This window comes from Coccinella septempunctata, chromosome 1 (genome assembly GCF_907165205.1).
Source record: "Coccinella septempunctata chromosome 1, icCocSept1.1, whole genome shotgun sequence".
In the NCBI taxonomy this organism is placed as follows: Eukaryota; Metazoa; Arthropoda; class Insecta; order Coleoptera; family Coccinellidae; genus Coccinella; species Coccinella septempunctata.
Genome location: NC_058189.1, coordinates 21,606,452 through 21,629,029, shown reverse-complemented (window position 1 = coordinate 21,629,029; position 22,578 = coordinate 21,606,452). Strand labels below are relative to the sequence as shown.

The following is a 22,578-nucleotide window of genomic DNA, read 5'->3' as shown; positions in this document are numbered from 1 at the left end:
TCCGCTTTCTCTTTTATAGCACTAGGAGCACTGTAGCACGTCTTCTCTTGTCAAGCGAATGACTCGTAATTTTCACTTTCCGGGCACTCAAGGTCTAGGTAGGCGAACCAGTGAAAAATATATACACCTTAAACAGCAACCATCTCCTCTCTATCCAATAGGGTGTTCGACCAGTGGAATGCCCTCCCGAGATCAATTGTCGAAGCTGACTCGTTTAATGCCTTCAAGAACAGATATGACAGATGGAAATCTGCACCCGTATAGTCGCGTCAGTAGCCTCTGGGAACTTCTTCATGTCGGGCTAATCTGGATCAACTCTGTCACGACCTCGTCTGAGAATTCAAATTTTGTTGTATTGTATTGAGTTTATAGGTTTAACCTCTACTCTTCATGTAAATGAATAAATAAATAAATAAAAATCGGATAGTGGTCAATTCATTACTCACATTTGAGGAATTTTATACAGTTCTTAGTCAGATATAATGGATTTTGAATTCGAGACCCTTATGCGCCCTTTCGCACCTTTTAGGCGCTCCTCTGACTCCTTTCCTGACAAATATATTTCAGATATTCCAAGTTCATGTTTATCGCGTTGGCAGCATTCCACGAAATTACAGCAAGATTTTTGGAGAAGATGATCTGTTGAATATTTGCAAGAGTTACGAGGGTATTTCCTAACACTGACTACAGAGTGAGAGTTGTAGAGGTGGAAACAGAAAATGGCATCTACCAGGCCTATTTCTAAGGTTTGTCCTGTGCCTATTGAATCACTTCAGATTCTCCCCTTTGAACAGACGAATATCTTTTTCGCGGGGGGGGGGGGGGGATGTTTGAAGTTCACCACTATATATGTATATATCTTATTACATTCATTAAGATATTCAGTTCATGTACTTGACCACCACCTTCTCTGTCAAGTGCACGCGCTGAAGATGGAATTTTTCAATCTCACCTGAATATCCTAATCGTAAAAATATCAGTTTATCTGTCACAATAAAACCTTGAACCATCAATTCTCCAGTCCACAGTTTGTTGTGAAAAAACGTCAAACATATGAACTTTTTTATGTACTAAAATGAAAATTCCGTGACACCCTGTATATCCCAAACAGTCAGGCAATTAAAACCTAAAGGGCATTGAGCGTGTTTTCCCAACGAGTGGTCTGGAGACTAGATATAAGCATTCAATGCTATTTTGCATAATTCGATGATGTTGGGGTACATAACGCCCATTGGTTTTCAATTCCAACTTTTGATATCTTATTTTCATGTGTTTAGGAAAATCTAAGTTTAATGTTTTTCGAAATGAGTCTGAGTTTTTAGATCAATTAACACATACAGAAGTTAGATATACAGATTACAATTTTCCACAAGATAATACCCTTACAACACAAGTACCTCCTATGGACATCCAGGGACGTCTTTCACAAAATAGGAGGATGTCCCTGGGACAGTCTCTATCGGGACATAGGACATACTAGGGATGGTCCATGGACATCCCTTGGCTGCCAAAAAAAACATATTTGTGACTTACCTTTCGTTACATACTAGGGATATACCGGATACATGGTTCATGGAGATATCTTGGCAATGATTTTTATTGCATTGCATTCAAATCACAATGAAACCTTGATTAAACTCTTTGTCGTATTTCACGTGATATTTCTTCCGTTTTTTTGTGGTTAAGTTTTGACTGTCTTACTGAAAAAAAGTACAGTGTACTCTTCTTGAATCTTGCGCTAGTAGTTTGCATTGGTGATTTCAAAATGAATTGATTAAAGTGTTATAATAGACAGTAGTAGAATATTAATCATTGATCTGTCATTATAGAATTTTGAATTTTGGTATTGAAAACTTATTTGAGAATTGAAATTGTAATAAGTGAATGATTGGCATTTAACGACGTTTCTCTTTCTTACAGGTGAGATTTGTAAATAGTGTTACTAAGAATGATAATAATAATAAAACTCTTTCTCACAGAGAAACTCAGACTTGCTTGTTATCACTAAAATAACATTATATATACGGGGTGTACCAAGTTCGAGGGCCTATTAGACGTTTCTGGAGAACTGGACCTATTTGATATCTGAAAATTGGGATTATGATATTGTTCGACATTATCCACTGAGCTAAAATATTGTTGAAGCGTGAGCACTTTCAGTTTTACAGGGAATGGAAATAAATCAAAAAAAATTTTTTTTTCTATGTTTTCGTTTCTGATATGATAGAATATTCAATTTCGAATATATTTCTGTTCAAATCATATCAGGAAAGAAATAAGCAAACAAGAAATTTGTTTTCAAGAATTTACTACCATTCCCTGTATAACTGAAAGTATACAAAATATAAGAATATTTTAGCCTCGATTTTAGCTCAGTAGATAATGTCGAACAATATCATGATCCAAATTTTCAGATTTCAAGTAGTCCAGTTCCAGGAATTTCAATTCAAGAAATTGAAACAAAACACATGGCCACGTGCGCGCGTCTATTCCGACTATTCACAGACACCCCCCCCCCCCGCGTGTCCATCGAGTACATTTTTAGCCGTTTTTTTCGGTAACTCTCATTTTCATAGAAATTTGACGATATTTCCGAAACCATGAGGTTTTCGTGGGGGAACACGATATCAGATGAAAAGTAGTGTGTTCCATAGGAAAAGTGTATAAGCGGCAACGTCGCAACATTGAAAATATTTTAGTGAGATAGATCAGAAGCATAAACCGTAGGCGTATAGTACAAGAATTTTCAGAAAAATCCTAGGATCATTTCTGCGTAAACGATTAATAGGCCACCCAATGTGGGAAACCCTCTATAAAGATTCTGTCCATAATATTGTATTCATCTTACCAACATAATAAAAAAATAATTCGGCATGTTTGCGAACGCCATAAAAATGTGATAGTAATGATGATGATAGTTTGGTGAATTCATGAACACATTTATAAATAATTGAAGAATAAACATTCCTCAATTCATCATAATCGAATTAAAATTTTCAGTTTGTTTATCTGAACTGTTGTGTTTTCCGGTTACCCATGTCCCCCAACCAGTTTGTGAAATGGACCTCTACTGTACTTGATTAAATGCTTAATATAACCCCCTTCATTCACAATGATTTCGTTTCACATTTGAATCACATTTTACAGGCTTATTGAACTTGCAAGAAAGTTGGACAAGGCCGAAAGATCCCAGTTGATATCGATAGCACAACATTTGAAGAATCTCAAACACTACACTACAGCAGCAGAAGTTTACACACGTCTAGGAGATATCCCCTCAGTTTTATCTATTCATGTTGCTGCCAAAGAATGGTCTGAAGCCTTCAAACTAGTAGAAACGCAGCCCAACTATAAAGCTTTCGTTTATGTACCATATGCTCACTGGCTAGCAGAAAACGATGAATTCGTGAAAGCTCAAAAAGGTAAATAAAAACTCCTTCGAAATACTCAATATTGGGGCGACAAAAAATACATAACTCCATTCACTTTTATAAAGGCACTCGGTTGGCCATGAAAAAATTTTCTTAAGTTTTTCTAACTAGAACGGAGTAAAGTTGGCACTCATGAAACGTCGTTGATGTCATAACGACGTTGCCTTATATTAATTGATATTACAAAAATGTGATTGAAATAGAGAGAAAACAGAGTATCAGGGAGTGCTTTTCAGAATTGAGGGCCTCTCGTTCAAATAGTAACCCGTATACTCTAAAATCTACAGCATATAAAACGGTATCGAGGATATTCAATGTAAGTAAATTCATATTATGTTTAATCTGAACTAAACGACTGATAATATATTTTAGTTGAATGTTTCTATACTTAGAAAGATTGTAAATGAAGAGTATGACAGAAAGAGAGACAACCTATCTCTGAGGATGACGAATTTCCTTCTATTGGGAGATCTGAAAAGTTGTTGGCATTTGGGGACTTAATTTTTAGAAAAGACGTAACAGCCATAATTATGAGCCAGTTGTCCTGCCAATTGTTGAGTTATGTGAACCTTTTGTTTGAAGGTGAAGTTCCTCTTCCTTTAGAACTCGCTTTAACTAATTTGAGTTCCATTAATGCAAGATGATTTTTGTTGAAAAATTTGATTTTCGTGTGATTATCCGTTAATTCCTTTGAAGGATACCCATTCCATACCAATGCATCAGATGCATTTCATCTTTGATTTGATTTTTTTTCGAATTCAACAACTGGTGTAACGTCTTCAACCTTTAGCCAAAGAAGTTAACCAACATCAACTCTTCTCAAGCAACAGATGCATGTAATGTGTAATTTTCTCCAATAGCAAAAATAAATGTATTTAAAAAACACGTTCTTGCCATGTAAATAACAAGATTTCAAATCCTCTCAATCAGTTTGTATAAACGTCAATTATTGTTGTTAGCCTAATTCTTCATTTTAATTTTAGTTGAAGTAGGAGAAATACGTACAAAACGACATATATGTACAAAATTACATAGTCGCCTTATTTCAAAATTGGTGTGCTTTAGCCACTTTCCAACAAATGTACCATATGAAGGCAGCCATATTTACAATACTGTGAAATGTTGAGCGCCATTACCATAGTCATGCCGCAGTAATCAGTTCGAACGTGTTTCGTGCCTACAAAAATTTATTTCGCAGTGATTTTCTTTTTTCCCACTGGGGAATTATTTGTTGCTTTTTTGTGATTATTGCTATTAAAATCTATGAACTATGGAAGTATCTAGTGATTCCAGTTAATTTCATTGCAATTATTGGTTGTTTGATGAAATTAAGATTTTTTATTGTTTTTTGTTTACATTTGGACAAAATGACATACATATACAATGGACAAAATGACATAGTATGTCATTTTGCCTACATCAACAACCCTCAACTCGTAAACTCGTTCAAATATTCCCTGAACATCTACAATTTTGAGGTCTATCAAGTTAGCCCGGAAGTTGTGGCATTTCGAAAAGAAAATTTTTCCAATGAAAACGCTAGCAAAGTGCTGGCGAATGCTGAATAAAGAACCGAAAAATCTCATATTGATTGGGAAAAATTGGAAATTTAATTTTCCCGGCCAATTTATGTGCAGCCCGGAAAACCCAGCATTTTTAATCGATATTTCGAAAATAGAAAATGCTGGCGAATGCTGAAGAAAAAACTGAAAAATCTTGTATATATTTGGAAAAATTGAAGTTTGAATTTTGCGGGCCAACTTATGTGCAGCCCGGAAAACCCAGCATTTTTCATCGATATTTCGAATATAGTAAATGCTAGCGAAATACTGGCGAATGCTGAAGAAAAAACTGAAAAATCTCATATAGATTTGTGAAAAATGGACATTGAATTTTCCGGTCCAACTTATATGTAGCCCAGAAAAGCCAGCATTTTCCATCGATATCTTGAAAAAATGAAATGTTATCGCTGAAGAAAAAACTGAAAAATTTCATATAGGTTTGGAAAAATTGGAAATTGAATTTTCTTGGCCCCCTTATGTGCACCACGTGAAAGTCAGCCATTTTCATTTCAGTACCACTAGAAAAATGGGTGATTAAATTGGTCTTTATATGGCGCGATATGTATTAACCCTCTAATACCCAAGTCCGCCTTGAGACTGGTTGTATATAAGTGGATACAAAATTATTCTGCCCATGTCCGCCTTCAGTATAGGTTCATTTTGTGAGAACAGGTGTTAATGTAAATCAGTTAACTATTTGCGAAAAAAAGATGTAGATTACATAAGCTAATTTGAAACTATACGGAAATAATCATAAAAAAGGAAAAAAAACTTGGGCATTAGAGGGTTAAACAGAATTTTACCCCGATTAGAAAACTCCAGAAATCCAGTAGCCATCCACGGCACAATTAAATATTTTACAGCATTAACTTTTTACGCAACTGGAAGTTACCAGAGAATTTTAGGAAGGACGTTCGATATTTCCATATCTCCGTCGAGTGCTTCGAGAGCACTACAGGAAGTGACCAGAGCGATTATTGAAAATTTTTCAGAACAATGGATTTCGTTTCCAAGAACTGTTCAGGAAAAGAATTCCATAAAAATGAGGTTTATGGAAGCTAGGTATTTTCCTGGTGTTATCGGAGGGAGCCATTGATTGCACGCATTTGGAGATATTACGGCCTGTAGATCAAGAGCATCTATATATGAATAGAAAGGGTTATCATTCAAAAAATGTCCAAATTGTATGTTTGCTCTTATTTAGGTATTGCTAGTAAATAACCATTTTTTCTAATAGATTTGTGATTATGACTTGAAAATCCTCAATTTAAATCCAAATTATGGAGGAGCCACCCATGACGCCTTCATATGGAGGAATTCGTTGGTTCGTACTGAATTAGAAGGATGTTATTCCCAGGGTATCTATTCTTTGTGAAGAAAACAATCAGTGTTAGTATGTGCTCTATATTTTTTCACTTCAGGGAGTTTCTTTTCTCTTCAGGCGATCATAACTCTTGGCTTATTGGTGATTCTGGCTACCTACAGGAGCCTTGGTTAATGACTCCTGTATTGAACGCGATACCTGGATCTCCAGAAGCAACATATAATGCAAGACATATGAAAGCTCGAAACTGCGTGGAAAGAGCGATAGGGGTATTAAAGGGCAGATTCAAGTGTTTGAGTAAGATAATGAGATATGATCCAATCAAAGTAGGGCAAATTGCAAGTGCATGTACAATTTTGCATAATATGCAGAGCAGGACGTCTTAATGTTGATTTTGAAGAGGAAGGGCTTCAGGCGGAGACAGAAGATCATTCGTTACGGCCTGACCATGCGATATCAGCGGGAATATTGATCGAAGTAATTTGATTAGAACATATTTCAATTAGTTATGTATCATTGAGAAATATAGGATAGAATAACTACCCAGAGGTAAATTTTTATTTCACGCATCATAACATACAAACAACAGAATATGATAATTCACTTATTGTTTTCTTTTCTTAAGATGGCCTCCGCTAATATCTAGAGAATGCGAAATATTTTTTAAATTTTCATTCACTTCCCTTGTGACATTCAAATTTTCTTCATTAATAGAAACTAGCCTCTGACATGCTTTGTCTCTCCTATTATATGAAGTATGAGTATTTCAATTTCTAACATATCTTTGCCGATTAATTCTGGGAGTATCATCGGCAATGGGGATGACAGGGGGAGTATCATCCTTGTGGACTTCAACTATTACCTGGTCAAAAAAGGGTTTAGAAATGAAGTTTCATTTTGTATGATAAAACATACCTGTCCGAATCCACATTCCCCAGAATAGTCTCCGTCCACTGCGCGGTGTCCAATTAATTCTATCAGCTCATTTTCTGAAGCTGATAAGGTAATTAATGCTGGACCTCCAGCATTAATAACCCAGTTCCCCCAATTCTATTTTTTTCAGTTTTTATCTTTGAAGCTTTTGCTTTCACCTTACACTTCCAATCTGTGAATGCCTTCAATGAATCATATAAAAGTTAATTATATTTTCAAAAATTGATCCCTACTGCTCGAAAAACAATACTCAGAATAAGATTCAAAATTATATTTACCTTCCCCCATTCTTCTTTCGTCTTTTCTCCATAGCCCAAGGCATTCAAATTAATTGTTAAATTCTGCCAAAGTGCATTCCCTTTCGACTTGCCCTTTGGTCCATTGCATTTATTAGTTAACAATTCTGCATGGTTTTCGCACATTTCCAGATAAACCTCCTGATGTTCTGGCCTTAAGCTCATGTTTTTTGAATTTATTTAAAAACTTCTCACTTGACACTTGAATGCGATTCTAAGATTTTTACGTCAGGCGATACGTATTCAGATATCGCCTCGTGTCGATATTATATCGTCGCCCAAATGCGATAAAGACTATGCACAGAATGCCAGTCGAATCGATTCGTAGCGATAAATAGAATTCTACATGTCACAGAATCCCACTGCTGAGCGGTCGCTAGGTTCTGGAACAACCACGAAGGCACGGGAATGTTTCCGGCGCCTATATAAGCCCAGCGGAGGAGCAGGTAGGAAGTACAGTTAGGTATAGTTCACAGTGCAAGCGACTAGTGGAAATAAATACGAGTGGAAATGAATAGTAGTGACATAAATAGTTTGTGAGTTATAAGTGTAAATAAATAATTTTAATTAATCGGACGTTTTAATTAAGCGAAAAAAACTTTACAATAAATTTGAAGCTGAAGCGATCGCTGAATATTTGAATCTCGAGCTAATCGTAAGTCAACACTGGTGGCTTCGCATATATTGTTCGAGAACATACGCTTCTCGAATGCCAGTTGACATTGACAAATTTTCGCTATCTCCTGTGTTATTGAAATTCTCTTTGAAATTACGCTATTTTTGGATTAGTTTTGAATTCATTCCATGCATAACTTGACCCGCTTATTTGGAAATTTCGCATCGCATTGTGTTTTCAACACCGCATTTGAATAAAAAGTTGGACCAGATATCCCGCACCAAAGGGTCCCTGTGAAGAGCTGGGATTTGGAGCAAACCTTAAAGTCATCGCAGTCCACAGTTTTGGTAAGTTATCATTGTTGACCGCATTTTCTTTATATGAATTTTGTTGTTTCATACACATATATTTCGCTTTCGCTCCAGCTTCCAACCGCAAGAAATACAGTCCTATTATCTCTACAAAATTACCGAGCTATTGGACATAACACCTGAACTAATCGACCGAATTATTTAAAATTTTGAAGTTTTTGTCATCCTTTACGATAGTAAAGAAAAGGCGATAGCCTTTCTTCAATTCTGCAACTGAATAAATCAAATCCGTACTGGGAAAATTTCAGACTTTTCCTATTTTCGTGAATATTGTTGCCTGTACGTGGACATTATGATTTTTTTCGTTTTCGTAACCAAAAAGAATTTTATCCAAATGAAAATTCTAAATCCCTGCTTGGCAACGTCATACAAGGTGATCAATAAACATTCCCTTATGAGTGAAACTTCATAGTTCAATAAATCTTGAACTTATCGATAGAATTATTTCGAATTTTGCAGTTTTGTCACCCTTTACGACTACCTTCCTTTAAATTGGCCTCTGAAAAAGGCCAATTAAACAATCATATTTGACATCAAAAACCTGCTTCGTGAAAAACATAACAAATAAATGTATGATACATAAATATTATATTATGTTTGATGTGTATCAGGTGAAATGAGAAGGTTATGTATATGGAATATTTATTTATAAATCCATAGTTGTGTTTCAAATGTTCGATGTTTTATTTATGTTATGTAGCACCCTCATGCATGTAACATGTTGGTTTGCTGGGTAATATGTACCTTGAAAAAAAATCCGTGAAATTATATGAAATTGTGCCTTCGTAGAGCTACTCACCACTTTATTCAACTCGATTTTTCACAATTCTGAAGAAATCTTCTGAAGACTGGCGATCATTGTTTACGAAATCTAACTTAACCTCTAAGTTTTGAAAGATTCGATTTATCGAATTGGCATGGTTAATCGGGAAAAAAAGTTGTTAAGTTCATATTACTTCATTGTTATTGAAGTATAACTTCTAACATTCATCAAAAACCGAAATATTCAAGTAAACAGGTTCAGTGGCTGACACTGAAGTTAGGCACTAAAGTTAAGAACTAAGAAGATATCTTGTCAATGTCGGCTGATCTCGCTTGTCTGTTTAGTGTTTTGCGAAAATGGACCTTATCGACTTGAGGGAATGAAACGAAGTAATCTCGAATTTTTGAAATTTTACAATTCATCACGATATTTTCCGCCCGAATGTGGGCCACGGATCGTGAAATTATTTTCTTGCTATTAGTAGGCGTTTCCAGGTTGGTTTCGTATAGAAAAGGAGGTAGGTTCTCAGGAATTATAAAACTCTCCCCCGAATGTATAAGAAACGATAACAGACACTAGGTGAAGCTGAATGCGTTTACATTCACATTGCAAAATCGCGAATTACCGAAGCTTTTCTTCCTTATTTCCGAATTTTTTCCGAGTAAAAAGAAGTGTCAGTAGTTTTTTTAATTTCTTTTTCGTTTTTTCAATTTTCTACTGAATAACCACTGGTATATCTATGGGAGATAGACATAAGGGTCCTGTTTTTCAATTTCTGAAATACCGTTGTCAAAAACATTATTCTATAAATCCGATCTTTGTAAAACACCCCATTCTGAGATTGGTGCCATTTTTTCTGATCATCGATCGTCGCATAGATGACACTTCCGCTGAATCACACAGATAATACTTGTGGTTCGTCGCATAGATGACACTTGTGAATAAATTGATGTTCGGTGGTTCCCCAATGGAAAAATGAATTTGAGAAATGTCAAAAATTCCACTTTTTTCTTATGCAATTTTCGGGTATTCATTCGGTCCTTCGTGACAAAACATAGCTTGTACCTGGTCCAATAAAGTGCTTCGTGCGATCTCTCTATTCCAGAACCGTTCGCCTAAACGGCAAAAAGTGCTGAAATTGAACTTTCGAAATTGTTTTCGGCGACTTCCCGGGCTTCGATCCCGACGTATGAGGCACCTACGTAAAGGGTGTTTCAAGGACTCGGGACGCTTGAAATGAAATAAAGGAAAAAGCCATCAACTGAAAAAGGATGTATTCGATGAAAAAATGCGAAATCTTCTTCAAAAATGATATGAACTGTCATATCAGATACCAACTATTCAGATCGAATTGTCATGCACCGCTATATGGCTGCAAGCTAAAGTATCTCCGATAGTTTCAGAAATCTACGCTCATGACATCGCGACATCACGAATGCTCTCAAGAATTGACACTTTGTTCAATTCATTGTATCAACTTTATAGTTAATCCTATCTCAGTGATTGGAATCACTAAAAGAATCATATCCGTACTCGGAATTCTACGGAAATCTATTCGTCTCAGGTGAAATGGGAAAATGAAATTACATATTTGTTCTAACTTCGGTCAAAAAATAATCACCTTTGGGAAATGAGAACACACTATATTTTACACAAATTAATTCAGATGCATAACATCCAAAGATAATTAAATCAACGAATGTTACGATCTAAATCGAAATAACAAACTACCATCGCTCGAAGTATTACCAGAAATTTCATTTCGTCGACAAAGAGTAGATGTTGACCATGGTTTCGGTCTTATTTGACCTCGTCAGAGCAACAAAACTCATTCGTCAACGAAATGCTTTGAATTGCCGGCTCCTTTTATTCTATGTCAGTAGCGGGTTTGATGTATAAATACATCTTTCCGCGCTTTTTCCCTTCACAGTAGTGGCTAAAATCTTGATTCCGACTTTCACTACAGTAGCTCGGTTATAGCTGAATTTTTTGGTATAGAGAGCTTTCGAGATCTCTACCCAATCTGATGTACCTATCATCGTGATGGGCGGGATTTTATTCCTTTTAGGCAATCCCGTTGTCTTCTTGACGGTCTCCTCATCAGAAGAGGAGCTTTCTTTTCTCGCGCGTTTAGTTGGGGGCGCGTTTGGGGCCTTCGCAACCAACGTTGCATCATTTTTCCTTGTTTCGGGTTGTGAAACAATTCCTTCAAGGGAATTATTTTTGGAACCCGCTACCGGTTTTGTAATTATGACGTAAGTGGGGGACTTCGGCATATTATTTCGGGTCATTTCCTCTCTCAAGAGGCGCATCTCACCGACCAACTGTGACACAGTTGAGTTTCGGTCAGTTTGACAATTTGAGCTTTCAACTGCCCATTCTCTTCCCTGAGCTTTACAAGATCCTCGTGTTCGCTGTCGCTGAATTCTTCAGCATCGGTCGCTTCTATATAGGGACCCTCATTATCTGAGGTTTCCGACATGGTTTCATACTCAGATTTCTCAAAATATCAAACAATTTGAAAATAATAAAATATTCAGGAATCTTCACTGAAATAGTCTAATATAAAACTATGGTATAAAGCCAAAAGTTTTCTACGCTATGAGAAAAATCAGAAAAAAGATACGAAAAATAAGCTCACCTGATGTTTTCTGCAGTACCAACGATCAAAAATCTGGACACTAGGGCTCCTTTTATTCCATGTCAGTAGCGGGTATGATGTATAAATATATCATAGCGACATCTGACAGAGAAACGGGAACTAACCCAATTCAATTTCCTAACTCTCAGAGCGAATATATTATGCATCCATATGTTTAAATCCCATATTGCAGATATCGTATATTACAATAATTGAGTAAGGGAAAAAGCGCGGAAAGATGTATTTATACATCAAACCCGCTACTGACATAGAATAAAAGGAGCCGGCAATTCAAAGCATTTCGTTGACGATTGAGTTTTGTTGCTCTGACGAGGTCAAATAAGACCGAAACCATGGTCAACATCTACTCTTTGTCGACTAAATGAAATTTCTGGTAATACTTCGAGCGATGGTAGTTTGTTATTTCGATTTAGATCGTAACATTCGTTGATTTAATTATCATTGGATGTTATGCATCTGAATTAATTTGTGTAAAATATAGTGTGTTCTCATTTCCCAAAGGTGATTATTTTTTGACCGAAGTTAGAACAAATATGTAATTTCATTTTCCCATTTCACCTGAGACGAATAGATTTCCGTAGAATTCCGAGTACGGATATGATTCTTTTAGTGATTCCAATCACTGAGGTAGGATTAACTATAAAGTTGATACAATGAATTGAACAAAGTGTCAATTCTTGAGAGCATTCGTGATGTCGCGATGTCATGAGCGTAGATTTCTGAAACTATCGGAGATACTTTAGCTTGCAGCCATATAGTGGTGCATGACAATTCGATCTGAATAGTTGGTATTTGATATGACAGTTCATATCAATTTTGAAGAAGATTTCGCATTTTTTCATCGAATACATCCTTTTTCAGTTGATGGCTTTTTCCTTTATTTCATTTCAAGCGTCCCGAGTCCATGAAACACCCTTTACGTAGGTGCCTCATACGTCGGGATCGAAGCCCGGGAAGTCGCCGAAAACAATTTCGAAAGTTCAATTTCAGCACTTTTTGCCGTTTAGGCGAACGGTTCTGGAATAGAGAGATCGCACGAAGCCCTTTATTGGACCAGGTACAAGCTATGTTTTGTCACGAAGGACCGAATGAATACCAGAATACCCGAAAATTGCATAAGAAAAAGGTGGAATTTTTGACATTTCTCAAATTCATTTTTCCATTGGGGAACCATCGAACATCAATTTATTCACAAGTGTCATCTATGCGACGAACCACAAGTATCATCTGTGTGATTCAGCGGAAGTGTCATCTATGTGACGATCGATGATCAGAAAAAATGGCACCAATCTCAGAATGGGGTGTTTTACAAAGATCGGATTTATAGAATAATGTTTTTGACGACGGTATTTCAGAAATTGAAAAATAGGACCCTTATGTCTATCTCCCATAGATATACCAGTGGTTATTCAGTAGAAAATTGAAAAAACGAAAAAGAAATTAAAAAAACTACTGACACTTCTTTTTACTCGGAAAAAATTCGGAAATAAGGAAGAAAAGCTTCGGTAATTCGCGATTTTGCAATGTGAATGTAAACGCATTCAGCTTCACCTAGTGTCTGTTATCGTTTCTTATAGATTCGGGGGAGAGTTTTATAATTCCTGAGAACCTACCTCCTTTTCTATACGAAACCAACCTGGAAACGCCTACTAATAGCAAGAAAATAATTCTCCATATCCCATAGCACGATCCGTGGCCCACATTCGGGCGGAAAATATCGAGATGAATTGTAAAATTTCAAAAATTCGAGATTACTTCGTTTCATTCCCTCAAGTCGATAAGGTCCATATTCGCAAAACACTAAACAGCCAAGCGAGATCAGCCGACATTGACAAGATATCTTCTTAGTTCTTAACTTTAGTGCCTAACTTCAGTGTCAGCCACTGAACCTGTTTACTTGAATATTTCGGTTTTTGATGAATCTTAGAAGTTATACTTCAATAACAATGAAGTAATATGAACTTAACAACTTTTTTTTCCCGATTAACCATGCCAATTCGATAAATCGAATCTTTCAAAACTTAGAGGTTAAGTTAGATTTCGTAAACAATGATCGCCAGTCTTCAGAAGATTTCTTCAGAATTGTGAAAAATCGAGTTGAATAAAGTGGTGAGTAGCTCTACGAAGGCACAATTTCATATAATTTCACGGAGTTTTTTTCAAGGTACATATTTCCCAGCAAACCAACATGTTACATGCATGAGGGTGCTACATAACATGAATAGAACATTGAACATTTGAAACACAACTATGGATTTATAAATAAATATTCCATATACATAACCTTCTCATTTCACCTGATACACATCAAACATAATATAATATTTATGTATCATACATTAATTTGTTATGTTTTTCACGAAGCAGGTTTTTGATGTCAAATATGATTGTTTAATTGGCCTTTTTCCGAGGCCAATTTAAAGGAAGGTAGTCGTAAAGGGTGACAAAACTGCAAAATTCGAAATAATTCTATCGATAAGTTCAAGATTTATTGAACTATGAAGTTTCACTCATAAGGGAATGTTTATTGATCACCCTGTATGACGTTGCCAAGCAGGGATTTAGAATTTTCATTCTTGTTTTACTAGACGTCGCCAGAGCATTCGACAGAGTATGGCATGAAGGATTAATATATGAGATGTTTTGTGCTGGATATTCGATCGAAATATGCAAGTTGATCAGAAATTATCTCAAACATAGAAGATTTTACGTGAAAGTGGGAGGAGAATGCTCCTCAACAAGAGATATAGAGGCTGGAGTACCCCAAGGATCAGTACTTGGGCCACTTCTGTACAACATATACATCCACGATATTCCGAAGAATCCAAGAGCCATGCTAACGTTATATGCTGACGACACAGGCATAGCAACTCGACACCGCAACCCAGAAGTACGAGTTCTACAAGAGACGATTGACGAAACAAATGACTGGTGCATAAAGTGAAAAATCAAGCTCAATGGACAAAAAAGCCAAGCAATATTACTACAGAAGAGAAGACTGCGACCCACAACGAAACTGGAAGTTGACGGCGAAGAAATCGACTGAAAAAATGAAGCCAAATATTTAGGAATAACGCTTGACAAAGGACTTACTTGGAAAAGACATATCAAACAAGCAATCGATAAAACGAAAGCAGCGATGAATAGACTCTACCCTCTAATAGGGAGAAGAAGCCACATGTCGAAAGAGACAAAATTGAAGATAATTAAAGCCGTTGCTTGGCCTCAACTGACTTATGGATCAGTTGCCTGGGGTTTCGCGACAAAGAGCCATATCAAAAGAATTCAGGCCACTGAAAAAAAGCTGCTACGATGTGCAATAGATGCACCTTGGTTTGTCAGGAATAGACAGATTTATAGGGACCTAAAATGGGAAACCATAACGGAATTCAGGAACAGGAAAGCATAGAAATTATGCGAAACAGCGAAAAACCATCCGAATCAAGAACTCAGGAGACTAGTGGACTACGACCCAGAGGAAGACAAAAGGAGAATGCGAATTTACCGAAGGAGATCAAGAGATCAATTAAAAAGAGATTTAAATAACAACAGCAACTTATTGAAAAATTTAATAAAGTGTTAATTCAATAGAGGATAAACACATAAATCCCAGCACGATAGTGTGCGAGAAGAAAACCGACTAAGAGATGAACGGTTTATAGGCAAAAAAGAGCATTTCGTTGACGACAAAGATTATAGAGTAGGAAGATGGGAAAAGAAGCTACTACACTTGCGTGAGCGCCGCCTGGTGGTTCAGTTGTGTATTAAAATACTAAGACTGGTTAAAATATTTATTCAAGGGCCATTTAACATTTTCATGGAGATATTTGCACATGGCCGTTTTGTTTATGTTTCGATTTTCGTACCGTTCGTTTACCTCGCTCGTTCTAGTCACCTAATTTCCATGTTATTTGTGTATTTTATTTAGTGAAAACTCCATAATCAAAGACTTTGCTCAAAATGTCGTATGGAAAACATTGTATGGTGAAGAACTGTGGAAACTGCTGTTAGGGAAAAAATGGAAAATGGAAACGTAAGTATTGAAACTCGTACAATGTGACTCGGATGTTGATTGATTTTTATTTTCAGTGCTCTGAAGTGGATAGAATTTTGTGGGCGTCAAGACATTAACTTGAGTAAAAGCTACACCATGTACAGTGAACATTTTACCGAAGATTATAGTGTTAGGCACTATAATCTTTGCATTTTACTTTAAGGTAATTTGAAGCTTTTCATCCAGGTAAGTTGCTGTATGCAGGAAGCATCCCATGCATGAAAAGGGCCACCAAAGGAACCACAAGCGATGGGGGGCGAGCAGTTTGAAACTGATACATCGAATACTGATGGTAAGTCTTCCTAGATATCTGCAATGCATTACTGAATGCATTACTCATTTATCATGTATTGAATGCATATCTTTTTCATATGCAGAAAGCATTCCTTTCATGGAAGGGCCACATGAGATTGAAAGCGAGCAGATTGAAAGTGTTACGACAAATACTGATAGTAAGTCATCCCTTATTCAATATATTGCATTAATTGTTTTGTTATGAAATTAGATTACCAGTACTTCCCCTTTTTCAGATATTCTTTCGAGTGTACCTGAAAGAAGTTCTCACACCCTGCAGAGTACTTCCAAGTCTTTCCCCAGAAGTGATAGAAAGATCAGAAAACTGAAAATAACAATCAACTCCTTGCGATGCAAAATATATGATATATCGAATATTTGTTCATTTAGATTTCTGATAAAAATTGTACAAATTCTATTGATTCAAACAAAATGTATTGCATGGAGATATCAACTTTGATATATAATAGTTCAATATGTACTTTTGTATCCTCTATTCAAAGCTGTATTATTTGTATACAGGTGTTTTCAAAGGTGAGAATTTCGACAAAATTATTCTCACCAGTTGTACCTGCCAAAAAAAAAACCTCACCTTTAAATATATCCTGTAAAATCTCCAATTCTGTCATCTAATATATAAAATTCTCGTGTCACAGTTTTCGTTGCCATACTCCTCCGAAACGGCTTGACCGATTTTGATGAAATTTTTTGTGCTTATCCGGTATCTATGAGAATCGGCCAACATCTATTTTTCATCCCCCTAAATGTTAGGGGTAGTCCACCCCTACATTTTTTTTTTATTTTTTAGACAAAATTTTTAATTTCTATTTTTTTATGATACAACTAGAAATTACTAGGAAATTATTTATATGGCAAAACAACGTTTGCCGGGTCAGCTAGTATTTTCTATAAATTTCGAATAACAATATAGCAAATCTAACAAAGCATTTCATTAATATTAATTGATTCAAAACAATGTTTACATGAAAAAAAAAACATCCTGATCACGAAACAAAGTTATTAGGATGTTTTTTCTGATCTCGACTAAGTCGATATTCGAATCCAATACAAGGAATAAAATTCGAATTTCGCGCCCTTCAATTATAAAGCAGACAACTGTAATTTAACTGATTGACATTACGATTTCAGCGCCACCTAATTTCTCAGTATGTGAAACACAGGCCCAAAGTGTAGTCGGTTTTTAGTACTAGAGATATAGGGTCGTTTCCCATCTTCCTACTCTATAATCTTTGGTTGACGAATGAGTTTTGTTGCTCTGACGAGGTCAAATAAGACCGAAACCATGGTCAGCATCTACTCTTTGTCGACGAAATGAAATTTCTGATAATACTTCGAGCAATGGTAGTTCGTAAGTTCGAGTTAGATCTTAACATTCGTTGATTTAATTATCTGCGGATGTTATGCATATGAATTAATTCGTTTATTATTTACCTGTCTTACTATGAAGGCTTGATCCATTTCCTAGTTTACTGTATTTTACTTTCGATACTGACAAAATTCTGTACAGGGTGGGCAAAATTCGTTGACCACAATTCAAAGCATTTCGCATTCGAATTCAAGCAATTCATAGCATTTCGTTGACGAACGAGTTTTGTTGCTCTGACGAGGTCAAATAAGACCGAATGCATGGTCAGCATCTACTCTTTGTCGACGAAATGAAATTTCTGGTAATACTTCGAGTGATGGTGGTTTGTTAGTTCGATTTAGATCGTAACATTCGTTGATTTGATTATCTGCGGATGTTCTGCATCTGAATTAATTTGTTTACTATTCCAAATCTGAAAACAGATCCAGCCTAACGTTCATAGATTTTTAGTTATGAACGAAAATTGAGAAATTGTCATTTTCAATGAAGCTGAATTACTCGCTTATTTGAATTCGTATTCGGAATCTGTTGTTACATTCTACAGGCACTTTTTCATGAGGAATTCGAATATGATATTATTAAATTTTTTGATCTAGTCATTTCTGAGATACGACAAGGATTTCTGATTTTTCTAAGTAAACTATAGTTGAAAGTTCTTCAGTCTTGCTGCAAATTGCTGATTTCAAAAATGTAACATATGTCGATATTTATTTATTTATTTATTTATTTGACATTGGGAACACAAACAGGTCAATGACCCATAAACAAATTGCAAAGATGAAAATGAAAATCAGCGAAAAAAAAACTCCACACCAAGTCAACCAAAGACAACAACAAAAAATCACTGCATCAAAAAATGTTTCTTCAGTTGAAGCTTGATGTTAGCACAATGAAATACATCGATAATTCGTAGCTCATTGCAGGCTCGGAACATTCTAATCAACTGAGAGCGAAATCAAGTTAAAATGTTTTCTGGCCATATAATAAAAATTGACATTATCTCCTGAAACAGAAAATTTACCTCTAAAACTTAAATATATCAGCAACTTATTTTGTATTCTTTCGATTCGTTCTATGTAAATCCTATATTGCGGGTTCCAAACAACCGAAGCGAAATTTAGTCGGCTAAAAACGTAGGCATAGTAAATACTGAGAACCGGCTTGATACCTCTAAAAACCCTACACCCCCTAAACAGAAATCCTAACATTCTACTGGCGGAATTGACAATACTGTCGATATGAAATGAGAAAGTTAACTTTCCATCCAGAATTACGCCCAAATCCCTGATGTGATCAACTCTCTCCAATGTCGCCTGATCAATACTATATTGAAAACGAATAGGGGCTTTATTACGCGTGAATGTAATTGTTTTACATTTAGAAATGTTTAAAAATAAATTGTGCAAGCGACAAAACTCCGAGAACCTCTCCAGTTCCCTTTGTATTATCATACAGTCCTCTATAGATCTGATAACGTAGAAAATTTTCAAATCGTCCGCATAGAGAAGCACTCTACATCTATGAAAAACGGAAATAATATTATTGATATATATCAAGAAAAATAAAGGTCCGAGATGAGAGCCTTGTGGCACACCAGATGGACATGTGAACTCTGCCGACCTACTTCCATCCACAGAAACGAATTGCACTCTATCAGTCAGATAGGATTCGCACCAGTGCAAAAGACTACCTCCCACACCGACCTCAGAAAGACGACGACTGAGAATTCTATGTGAAATTTTATCAAATGCCTTACTGAAGTCGGTGTAAACAGCGTCAACCTGCAAACGCTCATCCATCGCCCCCTCCAAAACGTTCATGAATAACAAAAGGTTAGTCTCTATGGACTTTCCCTTCAAAAACCCGTGCTGTTCTGAGATTATTTGATTTTTCACTAAATTGTATAGATGAGCATAAACAAGTTTTTCAAGGAGTTTGGAAAAGACGCATAATTTGCTTATGGGGCGGTAATTTTCAATAATAGATCTATCGCCACCCTTGAAAATTGGGACAACCGATGCAATCCTCCAGCGCCGAGGGAATCTGCCCGTGCGGAGGGAGAGATTGAAAATATGTTCAAGTGGAAGGCATAAAGCAGGACAATTTCGTACAAAGTATGATGGAATACCGTCAGATCCGGCACCCTTACTTTGATTAAGGGACCTTAAAGATTTTTCGATTTCCTTAGCAGTTATGACAATGTTTGAAAGGTAAGCAGGAGAATCAGCCACAGTAGAGTCAATACTGTTGGGTGAATTTAATGGATCAACAAAAACATTACTGAAATACTGAGCAAAACTGTTATAGATGTCTACTCCGCCCGTGCTAACTTCATCTTTATATAGCATCGAAGAGGGAAGTCTGCCATGTCTACTTTTGGCTGATGCAACATTGAAAAAAAGCTTGGGATTATTGGGCAGTTCATCTTCCACAAACTTAATATATTTAGAATAATCACATTTGATCAAGATCTTTGACAATGCTCTGAGACGCAGAAACTCTTTTGTATTATTATAGATCTTCAATTTTTTATGGATTTTATTCTTTTTCTTCACTAACTTTATGGTGTGTTTAGAAAAATATGAGGGAAACCTAGAATTAATGTACTTCTTTAGAACGAAGTCCTCAATAATACCATCAAGTATACCATAAAATAAGTCTAGATCAGAATCAACGTCTCCACTACAAAGCAATTCAGGCCACGGTACGTAAGACAATTTATTGTTTATGCTATCGTAATTGCCTTTTTCGAAATTATAAATACAAGTACTTGATTTGGAAACATATTTAATATTTAATTGTAGCATAAACTCTAATGAAGGATGGTGCTTGTCTTCTCCCACCAATGGACTGTTACATGGAGTAACCTGAGACAAAAGAAACTGATTACACAAGACCAAGTCCAAGATTCTACTATTAACGTTGTTGACACTATTGAACTGCATCAGCTCACATACTGAGAGTGCATCTATGAGATCAGAATATTTTGCCTCTACATTATTTGGTTCAAAATATGAGTCGTTGGCATCTGGATTACCTATCCACCTAATGGAGGAACAATTAAAATCTCCGCACACAACAACCACATCACGTTCTATATTATTCTTTAGAGCAGTCAACTTTGAAGAAAAAACAGCACTGGCCCTAGAATCTCCAGGAGGCAGGTAGACGCAGCACAGAAAAATTCTAGTGGATCCAATCATTATCTTAACCCACAGATCCTCAGCATCACTCTGGAATTGGGGAACTAAAGAAGCATCAAACGTATTCCTCACGGCAATTAAAACACCACCGCCACTTCTTTTATTGCTGGTTGTTGTTTGGCGATCGCGGCGGAACACTGAGTATAGTTCAGAATCGATGAGTTCGGAATCAAACACAGAACCATTAAGCCAGGATTCAGTTATGAATAAAATGGTATGATTATTGGAAGACACATTCCCCTTGAATTCATTGAGTTTAGTTTTTAAACCTCTAACATTCTGATAGAAAATGTGAAGTGCCATCAAGATTTAAATCAACATTCACAGTACAAAAACAAAAGAAAATAAATTTATTTTTGAGATATCGATTTCACTCGATATTTGAATTACTTTGCTTTGGTCATCCTTACGTACAAGGATATTTCCATTCTGAACCCAAACGAATTTATATTTGTGTTCCTTAGCTTGATCACGAGCTTTTTTATGTAAAATTTTATTTGCAAGGGTGAGATGTTCATTGATGAAGAATCCATTGGAAACTCCATCGATACTCAGACGTTTATTATTCGATTGGAGACGTTTGTCTTTCGCTCTTGACAGAAACTCATCTCTATCCAGCTTTGATACAAACCTAACAATAATGTGTTTTGGTTTTAAGGGTACTCTCGTGGGCACTCGTACTATACTATCAATCTTTTCCTTTTAAAACGGATGACCAAGAAAGTCTCCAATACGATCAACTATCTGAAGCAAGTTTTCACCCTTACTTTCAGGGACATCCTGAATTTCAACACTGTTAGAATTCGCATGCTGTTCTATTATATTCATTTTAAAATTCAGAGAGGATATCTGCTCCCTAAGATGCTTATTTTCCGACCTCAAATCCTCAGCAAGTTTATTCAAACCCTTGAGATTCTTTACCAAATCCTCAAAATCGGAAATTCTATCAGAACAGAAGTCCACACTCTTCCTCATCTCGCGAATTTCGCTCCGCAACAACTCCAATTCAGCGTTCATGGAAGGAAAGGAACGATCACCTCCGTCCTCTGCATCATCGCCGCCACTGTCCCGGGAAAGAGATGCTGCGATACCTGCCCGCGATCGAGTGTTACGAACCGGCGGGGGCGAATGCGTGCGGCTGCCGCTTCAGAGCCATCGTCCACCAGGTAACGTGCCGATGATTGATATAAGTGCTGTTTATTTACATCACAGCATACGGAATTCGCGTGATAATATCGCTCGCAAGCACCACATGGAAGGCCCGGGTTCTTCTTTGACAGAGGTTCAACACAAGAAACGCACTGATTACTCATTATTGAGATATAATTAACAAAACCCAAAATAGCCCCCAGAAAGCAGGGCACATGAATATAACATAAGAAAAAAATTTAATACTTTTTCCTGCTTTTCGATTGATTGTTGAATTTGCAGTAGGCTGGCGTGACCATAGAGACCGTTGAAAATGCATTATGGTTCATGGTTCGTGAACTCCACATAATTCTATGTGAAGTTAGAAGTCACCTTCTATGATAGGAATCACAGACCGTCGAATAATTGTTTCTCTTTGTATATATTCATATCGAGATCGATATCCTTGAGAGTAAAAGACTTTCGTCTTATTATTAAAGAAAAAAATTTATTCAATTATCGGTTTTTCTTTTTATGAAAGAAACTTAAAGAGA

The 22,578-nt window shown here is 36.3% G+C and overlaps 1 protein-coding gene and 1 long non-coding RNA gene across 2 annotated transcripts in view; both read left to right on the top strand.

The window, feature by feature from the left end:
- The window catches only part of LOC123323050 (intraflagellar transport protein 122 homolog), a 216,085-nt gene that overhangs the window by 117,721 nt on the left and 75,786 nt on the right, over window positions 1–22,578 (top strand). Inside the window, exon 10 of the mRNA XM_044911251.1 lies at window positions 3,148–3,422. Within this exon, the coding sequence (XP_044767186.1) occupies window positions 3,148–3,422 (275 nt within the window). The remainder of the gene's footprint in view (window positions 1–3,147; window positions 3,423–22,578) is intronic.
- LOC123323054 lies at window positions 15,851–16,791 on the top strand. The gene is made up of 3 exons (XR_006539247.1): window positions 15,851–15,991; window positions 16,048–16,464; window positions 16,543–16,791. It is a non-coding gene; the product is annotated as an uncharacterized LOC123323054 (long non-coding RNA).